Source organism: Alligator mississippiensis, chromosome 4 (genome assembly GCF_030867095.1).
Source record: "Alligator mississippiensis isolate rAllMis1 chromosome 4, rAllMis1, whole genome shotgun sequence".
NCBI classification, from domain to species: domain Eukaryota; kingdom Metazoa; phylum Chordata; order Crocodylia; family Alligatoridae; genus Alligator; species Alligator mississippiensis.
Window position 1 is genome coordinate 139319317 of NC_081827.1, and position 12480 is coordinate 139331796.

Below are 12480 nucleotides of genomic sequence, written 5' to 3' on the forward strand. Positions count from 1 at the left end.
GATATTCCCTCTGGATATTTGTACTGATGGCATCCATGTGAAAGTGCCTGTCTCTTTCATTATTGTGGAGAAACCTCCCTCTCTCTGGTTCTCCTCTTGGGACAAACCAAGTGACCCCTGTATTTCCTGGGTTTCTTCATGGTACTGCTGGTCAGTCAGGTTACCTAGGCAGGTAAAATTCCAAAGGGAGGGGAAATCTGTTCCTTCTTTTGTCTCAGTTTCCCACCTCTGCAGGTCATGTGATTAGCCATCTTACCTGGTAAGGGCTGATGTCATTTAGAAGCACCAGTCAGCAGCCAATGGATCTGCTGCTGGTTGGAACTTAGTGTCGAGGTCACGACAGGTGTATGTAGGGTCCCTGCTTCCTCGAAGCAGGGCAGACATTTTGGGGGCACAGCCAGTAAGCCACGCGGCCTCCATCAGTCTCTGGATGGAACTATGAGTAACCTACCAGAAACCTAGGCAGTAATTTAGGACTGAGTGTTCTAGACGTGTATCAAAAGAGTTAAACAAGCTCAGGATTAACTCAAGGCAGTTCCCCTTTTAGTATTCTGTGGTTTGTATTCTTTCCCCACCCCATCCCTCTTTAATCAATAAATCTATCTGTCTAAGAATGCCACACAGTGTGTGCTTAAGAGGGAAGGGATCAGCTTTGGGGGACCACTCCTCCTGTGCAGGGGACAACTTGTGAATGCATGAGGCTAAAGGAAGCACCCCAAAATCTCACGGTGGGTTAAGCACCCTCAAGGTCCACAAGGTCTGTGTACCCCGTGGGGCACAGAGTCCAAACAAAACCTAGACCTAGGTGGTAGCAGTGGTTACCTCAGGCTTGCAGGTGTGCTCCAGGAAGGGGGTTGGCCAGACACAGGTGCCCCAGGGGAGGTACTCAAAGTGGGGTTTTTGGTTGGGTGCAGTAAGGTGGGCAGCTCAAAGCAGGAGTGCCCCCTACTGTCCTATCACAATTATATCCTGTAAACCTGCCAATCCTGGCTAAAGGAAATAATTCGCTTTACTCAGGCATTTGTTTGTGCTTTTGTTTGTCATTCAATTTTACTTCATTTGTTTCAAAGACTGAAAAAGAAGCAATGCAGGAGGCCATTTTAAAAGCAGTTGAAGAAGAAAGAAAAAACATGGAGAAAATGCATGCAGAGGAAAGAGAAATATGGCAAGCAGAACGTACCAAGGACAAAGAGAAGATTGCTCAAGCTGTTGAGGAGGCCATGCAGGAGCAGAGAAAAAGCAGTCAAGTTAGTACCTTTTAACTTTGCACTAAGCTGGGCTTGTGTTTCTGTTTGAGAAAATATGTTTTCCTTTCAATACCTATAGAGCTTTGTGCTAACTCCTCTAAAATACAAGCTTCTAGTATTTATTAAAATCTACAGTAAGTTTTTAGGCACTCAATGATTATGACAATTATGTTTGTATTCTCAGGATATGTATATCTTATATTTATTTATATTTAGAATGAAATATCATTTTTTCCTTTCTTAGACAATCGCCCGGCATTCCAAACTCTCTTTCAAAAAGTATGTTGTCTAATCCATGACAATAATACATTTTCTAGGAAACAAGTTTTACTTTACTATGTAAATATCCCTTTTCAGTTTTCACTGGATGGTGTACTTTTCATTTTCTGACTTAAACTGTTGTGCAGAAGTGGTTTGTGTTCACATCTGCCTACATTTCAGAGGTGAGAGAGTTATATAGGCAAACTACATACAATACACAAAATAAGGTTTTTGGATGAAAGGTTCAAATAAGTTCACTATAATAAAATTCTGGAAATAAAAACATTTTTAGAGGCCCTTTGTACATGTTACAAGTATTACATAATTACTTGAGACCAGCTACATATGCAAAGTAGCTATCACACAATAAAAAGCTCCAAAAAGCTCCCTTGGGCCTACCTGCAGCTGGGACCAAGGGTCCTGCAGTTGATGGGTCTCTGGGTTCCAGCTGCACCTCACCCCCAGCTGGGACCCAGAGCCCCATCAGTTATGGGACTCTGGGTCTCAGATGTGGATGAGGTGCAGCTAGGGCTCAGATCCCCATCAAGTGCAGGATTCTGGGTCCCAGCTGCACATGGCCTCACTGCTGGGAGCCCCCTCAGCAAAGCGGGGTTCTCAGCTATAGATGCCTGCTTGCAGATGCAGTGGGAGCCTAGGTTCAGGCTTCGCCTTCACCAGCAATAAGGTGCAGCTGGCCTTAATGTGCTATCCCACAATCATGCCTTGCGCCATGCACGTGTGGCATGGCAGGAGGTATGATTGTGTAAATCACACATTAGATGCAATGATGTCTTTACTGGCACATGTATAGGGGCCCTAAGGAACCAATCTGGAGATGGTGTGTACCAAATGACAGCTTATATTAGATGCCAGAGGTGTCTTTGATATATCTTAGCAGTCAGCTGAAAACTACATGATATATCTGGAACATCATGCAGATTTCCTACTAGGATGTGAAGATTTTTTGCGGGTGATATCTTTTATTGGATCAACTGTAATTGGGGAAGATATTACATGAGATTTCAAGCCTACAAAGTGTTCTTCTTTAGTTCTGGGAAAGAAACAGACACAGCTTGAGCTAAGAAACAGTAGCCTGTGTAAAGCTCCATTTGTAAGTAAAATAGTTTACTTACAGCCCTACTCCATTTATTTAATATAGGAGCAAAGGGACATTATAAGGAACAGCTAAAGGCAGGAAAGATTCAGTACAAAGGATAACCTCATTGGTGGCAGAGCAAGGCCATTCAAAGGGGAAGAGAGTCATTATCACCTTTGGAGTACAGAGAGATTAGCAGGGATTCTGATAGGTTATAATGAGCCATATAGTCTATGTCTGTGTTTACTCCCTGGATTTTAGTATTCCATGAATTTATACATTGTTGTATCCATGCCCATCTTCTAAAGGTGTTTTATAAATTTCCCTCGAGCAAGAGTATCGTGAGATTGAAAAGTGAGTGGTTGTTTTCTGAAAAGTGTTCTACCCATGTTTGTGTGCCTGTGTCTTTTATCCTTTTCCTGTGATCATTCATTCTGATGTGTAGCTTTTGCCTAGCTTTACCCACATAGATTGCATGAGAGCATTTGATGCACTGGATAAAGTATGCCACATTATAGAATAAACACATGTAGGATCAATAAATTCAGATGGTTTCATTTTAGGAAGTGTCAGTTGTTGTGGTAGTAGAGATAAGTTGACCAGTTTTGCATTTATTATTAAGGAAGGGTTGTGCCCCAATTGTTGCCTGCCAATCAGAGAAGAGTTTCCTTCTGATGATGACTTGTGCAAGGTTTGGGGCTATCTGAAAGCCAGGAGCAGGCGAGCTGGGAATAGTTCTCTCAAGGTCAAGATTTGTTCACTTTTTGAGTATGGGCTGCACTTGTTTGATGATCCTTCTTATTTGCTCAGGTGTAGGATGGTAGATAACTACCAGGGATATGTGGTCAATAAGGATTTTCTTTTTTTATTGTAGTAATTTGCTGTGAGGCATTGGGTATAGGGGACAGGCTCTTTCAAAGATATGATCTGTTTCTCTGCTGGAGTGCTGTTGCTGGTTAAAGGCATTTTTCAGGTTGGTAAGGTGAGAGTCATGAGTATTCTCCTCAGAGCTGATGCAGTGGTATCTGAAGGCCTGACTGTAAATTATAGTTTTCTTGGTGTGTTTGGGATGATTACTGGTTTTGTGGATGTAAGTATCGTGGTCCATGAGGTTTTTTGTTTATAGTGGTTTGTAGGGTGCCACATTTGTAGGATGTGGATTATGGTATCCAAACAGCTGATGTTAGTGTAAGAGTGTACCAGAGAGAAATTTGATCAGGAAATAGTAGTTGTTGAACCTGTGGTGGAAGTCAGTAAGCAAGTCCAGATTATATGGTATAATAGAGGTTTGGTGGTGCTATTTAAAAAAAAAATCTTATTTTAGGAGACTTATGAAGAGGTTAGATAGATTTGCACCCTATAGATTCAGAGATGTATACCATAAGATTTCATGATCCCAGGCTGATTTAGTTAGTCTGTCAAGTGTAAATCTGTCCTGCTTTCTGCCTGACTTCAGACTAACATGGCTAACTAACTCTCTCTACTTCTTCCAACTACCATAAAGTAGAAGTTGGTAAATTGGGAAACCATCTTTGGACTCATAGCTGTGTCCGTGATTTGGAGAAAGAAACATCTGTTGAAAGTGAAATTGCAGGTGAGACCTGAAGTGAATGATTTATGCAGTATGTTGTGGTTACAAATGTGAGTGTTGTCCATGTTCTTGCACATATTTCAGGTAGGCAGTTGTGGTGTTAAGTGTGTGGGCTAGTGAAATCCATGTTTATAAGAATAGCTGTCTTGTGGGGAGGTGGTTGATGGCTCAAGATCTTGTTGAGGAAATCTGGTGTCATGTAGAAAATTTACTCGGAGTGACAGGTGGTCTACAACATCACACCAACACTACTAAGACATATAATTTGTATGCTAACATAGCTTGCCTGAGTATAGGATTTCATAGCAGACCTATATTGTCATTTAAATTATTCCTTCCATAAGGTTTATTCTTTGAGTAGATACAGACCAAATTTAATTACCTTACAGTTGATATGTACAAAAGACAGCGACCCTAAAATCAGTTCTGAAATGTCAAAAAAGCAAAAGAAATAAAAGCTATGTATGGTTCTGAACAGTTAAAAGTAAAAAAAATAAAATAAAAATATGCTTCCCAGAAGAATGACAGCAGACATGATTTCATTACCTGCACTCTTTTCAGCCCTTCCTGATTCAAAATCATCACCTCCAAGCTTAATATTTATTACTATGGTTTGTATCAAAGAATGAAACTGCTGAGTTTAATACAACAAAGTGCGCAGAAGAAAAAGGTGAAAAGCCCAACTTCTATGGGTCATAAGTATTTATAAGTTATCCATGTGTAATTCTTCTGCCAGGCACTAGATGGCAGCAACAAAGGCCAGATTTATATTTGGAGATTTTACACACATTTTCTGTTTTGACCCTACCTAGGCACTTGGAAAATAAATTTTAACTGAGTGATCCAAAGTGAACAATCTGAACAATCTTTTCCACTCACAAGCAATAGTAAACTCTGGGTTCTGACAGATGTGGACAACCCCTGCGCCCCCCTCCCCCCCAGCACTTTATCAGAAGAGGAATCGTGTCAGTTTGACCTGGCTCCCCAGCATCTGTATAGCTCGCACACTCCAGCAGGGCTTTTTTGGCACTGGCAATCAGCTATTAGATAAAAGCACCAAAAAGCCCTGCTGAAGCGCAAGCTATACAGATGCTGGGTCAAAGTGACATGACTCCTCTTTTGGGCATGCATTGCGCTCGGTCCAGGAGCGCGCCAAGCTGAAAGTAAAGCAATTATTTAAAACCACAAATAGTTAAGTCTAACAAGGTCACTGTCAAACAACCTGCTTTGGGCTTGATGATATAACTTTAGTCTGGGAGTGGTTCTGCACCCGTTTTTGGAGGAATTAGCTAATTGTGCCTGATTGGGTGTGATTGCAATGTGAGCAAGGAGGTTGGACAGAAAGGCAACTCTTGCCAGAAGTCAGCAGCTAGTGAGCTATATAGGACCAGTGACCAGGACAGCAAACATGAGAGTTTGAGAGAGAATTTGCTGAGAAGTTGGCCAGGAAACTTTCCTTCTCATCCTTCACTATAAGATTCCTAGGTGGATGCAAGTGAAGGAAGAAGAGGTTTTTTTCCCCCAGAATGTAGCAGCAGCAGCAGAAGGAGCTAGCAGTGTATTCAAGAGGATGCTGCATTGTCAAAACAACTGCCACTGTGAGCCCTTCCTTTGCTTATTTCTGTGTGGGCTTTGTCCAGGTGCAGCCACTGACCACTGAGGCTTCCACCCAGGTTCTGAGCGGGCTTTTCAGGAACTGTGGCCTGCATGTCTCTGCCAGGGACAGGTAGCTGGGGGAGTGCTTGTGGTGTGAATAGGTACCCCCTGGATTCTCTCAGGAACAGTTAAGAGAGCTGCAGGAGGAAGTGGTTAGGCTCAGAAGCATCCCTGAACATGAGGCCTTCATTGACTTGATGCACAACGAGACATAAAGCATCATGGAAGAGGGACAGCCAGAGAAGGTGAAGCTGGCAGTTTGTCACCTCGGGCAACACACAGCACTCCTCTTCTGAATTTGCATCTGTCCACCTGGAGAATAGGTATGAAACCCACTCCAATGGTAGGGGAAGCCAAGCCATGGACACCTAGGGGGGAGAGGCTCAAAACTCCTGCTACCAAGAGGAACTGATGGGTGATGGTGGTTAGCAGTAGCCTTTTGTGGGGCACAGAGGCATCAATCTGCTGGTCTGGCCTGTTGGCTCAGGAGTTCTGCTGACTGCCAGGAGTCTGCATCTGAGATGTCACGGAAAGGTTGCCCAAATTCTTTTGGTCCTCAGACTACTATTCAATGCTGCCAGGGATGAACTTGAGCAGATCAAAAGTGACTACATGGCTCTGGGTGCAAGCGTGAAGGGGACTGGGGCCTAAATACTGTTCTTATTAATCCTTCCAGTGAAAAGTAAAGGTCTGGCTAGGAGCATACCCATCCTGGAGATCATTGTGTAGCTGTATCAATGATGTTGCCATCAGGGCATTGTGATCTTCAACCACAGGGATGGTGCCCCAGGCAGATGGATTTCTGAGACGAGATAGGGTCCACTTGACAAAGACAGGGAAGAGTGTCTTCACATGCAGTGAGGAGAGCTTTAAACTAGGTTTGCTGGGGGATGGAGACAAAAACCCAAAAGGAAGTAAAAAGCCTGGTGAACTGGATAAAAACTTAGTAAGGGAAAGCAATAGCTGAAATCTTAATAGTGTCTAAGGGAGAATATAGGACAGTCAGTTAGATACCTGAAATGTTTCTATGTGAATGCAAGAAATATGAGGAACAAACAGGAAGAATTGGAGGTCCTAGTACAAGCACAGAATGTTGATGTAATTGGGATTATGGAGACGTGATGGGATAGTTCACATGGCTGGATTACTGCTGCACATGTATATAGTTTGTTCCGATAGGATAGGTAGGGGGAAAAAAAAGAAGGAAGTGTTGCCATATATATAAAAGCCATGTGCTCTAACGTGAAATACAAATTGAAAGGTAGGCCTGTTGAAAGTCTCTTGGTAAAGGTTATAGCAGAAAGTAGCAGGGAGGATATCATGGTTAGTGTTTACTAGAGGCCTTCAAGCCAGGAAGAGGAAGTAGATGAGGTCTTTAAACAACTAATGGAAGTTTCAAGATTGCAATACTTGGTTCTCCCAGGGGACATTAATTTTGGAGATATCTGCTTGGAGGGAAACACAGCAATGCATAATCAGTCCAGCCAGTTTTTGGAGTGTGTTGGGAATAACTTTTTGGCTCAGATGGTAGAGAAGCCAGCTAGGGGGGAATCTAGTCTTGACTTACTGCTCACAAACAGGGAGGAGTTGGTTGAGAATGTGAAGGTGGAAGATAACATGAGTTACAGTGGGCATGTCTACACAAGACACTAAATGTGCAGTAGCGCATCATGGCAGAAACAGTGCTAATATACTACTGCACAGTATTATTAGGCTACTGTGCAGTAGCGTCATTAAAAAGGCATGTGCCCGTGCTACTGTGCAGTAACGCCGGTTACTGCACTTCGATTTAGTACTTGATTATACAAGTACTAAACTTAATGTGCCATAACCGCAGCACATTAATGAACATGTAGACACACCCAGTGACCATGAAGTGATAGAATTCAAAATTCTAAGGGGAAAAAGGAAGGAGAGTAGCAGAATAAGGACACTGGACTTCAGAAAAGCAAACTTTTGCAGCTGGAGGGAACTGGTGAGCAGGATCCCCTGGAAGACAAGTCTGAGAAGAAAAGGAGTCCAGGGGCATGTATAGATGAAATGGGGGCCATAAATTGAAGAAGTGGGTTTCAAAAAACACTGCTTCAATTTAGGGCCAATTAAACCCCCGTGTGATGCACACACCCCACTCACTTAAGGCGCATTACACCGCCGAATTTCCTACACCAGCTGGAATTAATGTGCAATACGCCACCGAGGCATGCAAATACCAACACCATTAAAGCGGTGCAAAAGCATTTAGCCTGCTTTAAAGTGTCATGCACCCTCTTAAGGGTGCAGGAGTAAGCTAACCCAATGCAACGGACAAATGGGAAGTGCAACAGGAGACCAGCCTGGCTTGACAGCAATCTTTTCAAGGAGTTGAAACTTAAAAAGGACTCCTATAACAAACAGAAACTTGCTCGAGCACTAGGGGAGAGTATAAGACTATTGCACGGGCATGCAGGGAGAAAATTAGGAAGGCCAAGGCACAATTTGAAGTGCAGTTGGCAGGGAACAAAAAGAGGAATACAAAAAGATTCTACAAGTATGTCAAAAGTAGAAGGAAAACCGTAGGTCCTTTAAGGAATGCAGAAGGCAGTCTAATTATGGATGATTCAGTTCACTGGGCAGCAAAGATAGGGAGGGAAACAAACAGTTTGGAGTAGTAGAAGGACAAGTTAGGGATTACTTAGAAAAGCTAGATGCTTCCAAGTCAGCAGGGCTGAATGGGATGCAACCTAGGATACTGAATCAATTGACTTAATTTCAGAGCCATTGTCTATTCTTTTTGAAAGCTCATGGAGGTTAGGTGAGGTCCTGGATAACTAAAACAGGGGAAGCATAGTGCCCATCTTTAAGAGAGGCAAGAAGCAGGATCTGCAGAACTGAAGACCAGCCAGCCTGACCTCTGTATCTGAAAAGCTTATGGAGCATGTCCTCAGGGAATCCACTGTGAAGCACCTGGAAGAGAACAAGGTGATCAGCAACAGTCAGCATGGATTTACGAAGAGCATGTCATGCCTGACCAACCTGACTTCTTTCTATGATAAGGTGACAGGCTCTGTGGATGCGGGGAGAGCAGTGGATGTGATATACCTTGACTTTAGCAAGGCTTTTGACAGTCTCTCTTACATTGGCATAGATTCATAGATTCATAGATGTTAGGGTCAGAAGGGACCTCAATAGATCATCAAGTCTGACCCCCTGCATAGGCAGGAAAGAGTGCTGGGTCTAGATGACCCCAGCTAGATGGTTATCTAACCTCCTCTTGAAGCCCCCCAGGGGAGGGGAGAGCACCACCTCCCTTGGGAGCCCGTTCCAGACCTAAACCTAAGGAACATTAACAACCTAAGGAAATACAGACTAGTACATCAAGTACTTTAAGATAGTTACATACCTAGTTAGATCATTCTATTTAACGAGTAGTCATCACTGGCGCAATGTCTAGGTGGGAGCAGGCATCGATTGGGGCTCCCCAGGGGTCTGTCCTAGGTTCATTACTGTTTAATATCTTCATTAATGATTTGGGTGATGGGATTGAGTTAATGCTTTGCAGATTTGTAGATATTACCAAACTGGGTGGCGTTGTAGATACTGTGGTGAGTACAGCTAAGATGCAGAATGACGTGGATAGATGAGGGAAATGGTCCTCGATCAGTCAGATTAGATTTATCAAGGACAAGAGCACAGGCCTGCATTGGGGACAGAATACTTGCATGCACAGATACACACTGAGGAATGATTGGCTAGGCTGCAGTACTGCAAAGAGGGACCTGGGGATTACAGTAGACCATAGGCTGAATGTGAGCCAACGTGTGCTCTTGTTGCCAAAAAAGCCAACAGTGTACTGGGTTGTATTACCAGGAGTGTCACTTGCAAATCAAGGAACATAATTCTTCTGCTCTGCTCTGCTCTGCTCTGCTCAGCACTGCTAAGGCCTCGCCTGGAACCCTGTGTCCAGTTCTGAGCCCCACACTTCAAGAAGGATGTGGATGCAATCCAATGCAGAGCAAAACAATTATTAGAGGCCTGGGAGGCAAGGTTATGAGGAAAGGCTGAAAGAACTAGGGTTATTTAAAAGAAGAGAAAATTGAGATTTGATAACACTTCAAATATTAGAAAGGTTATTATAGAGATCTTGGAGGTGGACTTTTGTCTTTGGTTGTAGGTGACAGAACTAGAAGTGGTCTCAAGCTGTAGCAAGGGAAATTTAGGTCGAAGATTAGAAGGAACTTTCTGTCTTTGAGGGTGGTCAAGCATTGCAGCAGGCCACCTAGAGATGTAGTGAAATCTCTGCCGTTAGAAGTGTTTAAGAGTTGGTTAGACAGACACTTGGCAGGGTTGGTTTGTCATGAATGCTCCTGCATTGAGCAGGGACTGGATTAGAGGTCCCTTTCAGCCCTACTTTCCTATGATCCTAAATCCAAGGGAGCTATTACTTAGGCCAGTATGCTGGGAAGGGAGAGTCAACAAGGGCTGCTCTACCACCTACACCAGACAGAAGTGGCAAGTAATGGGTAGGTCCGTCCCCTTCCTTCCCCCTGGGGGTCCCTGCCTCTCCTTGCTGAGGATTGCTGCTCCACTCTGGAGGCTCAATTGACTATGACAGCCAAAATGGCAAGTGCTGGGTAGGGAGGCTTGCACCAGAGTTCACTGGTGCTCCTTGCCACCTTACAGGAGTCATCGTTACACTGCCACTTTGGATTGCTGGTTGATGGCCTCTCCACAACTTTCCATTTGCAATATTTAGGTGTCTATAATCTGTACAATTCTGGACAGGAGGGATTATAGATATATAAACCTGGCCCGCCTAGGCCATTTACATTACATTTTACCCACAAACAGTAAAACAGGTATGATTGCCCCTGGCTCTCCAAATGCACATAAAAACGAGGCTATGCAGAGGAGTACACAAAGTTATTATTATAGAACATGTATAACCTAAACACAGTTACACAGTTATTCTGCCTCTCCATTGCTTCCTATTAAATAGTGTATCAAATGTCTTAATGGTTTAAGTCTTCCTCAAAACTTAACATGGAATTGATGCATGATAGAGTGTTGCCTCGCTCACTATGATTTTGATGTTTCTGATGGCTGCATTTCCATGGAACTATAGATGGGTCAATCTCAAGAGCAAGACTGTTTAAAAAACGAGCTAGAACAGAGCAGGAGATGGCCTGTGATTTTTGGCAATCTTCATGCTACAAAAGAAAAGGAATATCATTGATAAAGTCCATTTTTTGCCTTAGCTTTCCTAAATTAACATCAGAATAGTCTGTGTTGAGAGGTGCAGATGTCTGTAATTTATTTTCATAATCACAGAATTTGCCCATATCATGGTGATGGACAGGGATCCTGGTTTTCCCTGATAAAAAAATCACATATTCTCTAATAAACCCCCCCAAATCCGTTATTAAAGTGAAAGGCCCCCCACAACTCCTGCCCCTCCCCACCCCCGGCTCTACTAGTGCCTCTACTCCCCACACACAGCCCCCTGGCCCTGCTCGTGCCCCTCACGCCCTTCCCCCCATAACACCCCCCAGCCCTGCTAGTGTCCCTCGCCCCTCACCACAGCCCCTGCTCCCCCAGCCCTGGTGGAGGAAGCCCCCAGCTGCCAGGGCTATGGGGCCAGGGACCCGGGTCCACAGCCCCCTACTTCCAGCAGGAGGCGGTCGCTGCTGCGGTGGTGCAGAGCCCAGCTCACTCCCTGCTGCCTGCCTGCTGTGGGCTTGAGCGGCAGGGCTGGCTCCCTACTGCTGCATGCACTCCTGGTGGGGCAGGAGGGACCCATGCCCCTTAGATCTGTGCGTGGGATGAGCTGCCTGCTGTGGGCTTGGGCTCCTGCCCTGCTGTCCTCCCTCAGGACCTCTGCAGACCAGAGGGTGTGACCTGGCACTGTAGGGCAAAGCGGGGCCACACAGAAAAGCTGCTTGCCATTGTGAGCTCCACACTGCTTTGGCAGTATGTCCTCTGCACACAGAGCTGCAATGAGGGGCACAACCCTGCACTGCCACCCCTGCTGCTGCCACGTGCACAGGGGATGTGTCGCCAGGGCAGTGTGGAGCTCATAGCAGCAAGCAGCTTTCCTGCACGGCCCCGCTCTGCCCTGCAGCACTGGATTGCACACACCGGCCTGCAGGGGCCCCAGGGGAGAGCAGCAGGAAGGGAGACCAAGCCTGCAGCAGACAGCCCACCCCACCCCCACCCCATGCACAGATCTGTAGGGCACAGGTCCCCTATGTGCAGCGGCAGGGAGCTGACCCTCCCCCTCCCTTGTCCCCCCTCCCCCCACTCCCTGAGCAGGGCACCCAGGGCCCCGTCCCGCTCCCCATTGGGACCCTGCAGCCATGCATTGGGGCCCCAGGCCCCAAGCCCCACACACTGCTCATCTGAGCAGTAGCCCTAGCCCCAGCTCCAGCTTCAGCCCTGCCCAACTCCCTCCCTCCCTATGGGGGCCTCCATCCTCCCTGCCACTTACCTGCAAGAGGTGCTCTCCAGGCTGCCTGGCAGTCATGTGGATGTACATGCACATGATGCCCCCTGCCTGACCAGTGTCTTCCTGCTGCCCCAGCCCCTTGCAGGCTGAAACTCTGCCAGCCTGCAGACAGCTCTTTGCAAAAGTGCAAAATCCATGGGTTTCTCTG

General features: G+C 45.4%; 1 protein-coding gene across 10 annotated transcripts in view; it reads left to right on the top strand.

The window, feature by feature from the left end:
• Positions 1–12480, top strand: part of CCDC91 (coiled-coil domain containing 91) — a 445798-nt gene that overhangs the window by 298793 nt on the left and 134525 nt on the right. For all 10 annotated transcript variants that reach the window (XM_019482221.2, XM_059726688.1, XM_059726684.1 and 7 more), the window contains one exon: positions 1071–1247. In XM_019482221.2, coding sequence (XP_019337766.1) covers positions 1071–1247 — 177 coding nt within the window. The remainder of the gene's footprint in view (positions 1–1070; positions 1248–12480) is intronic.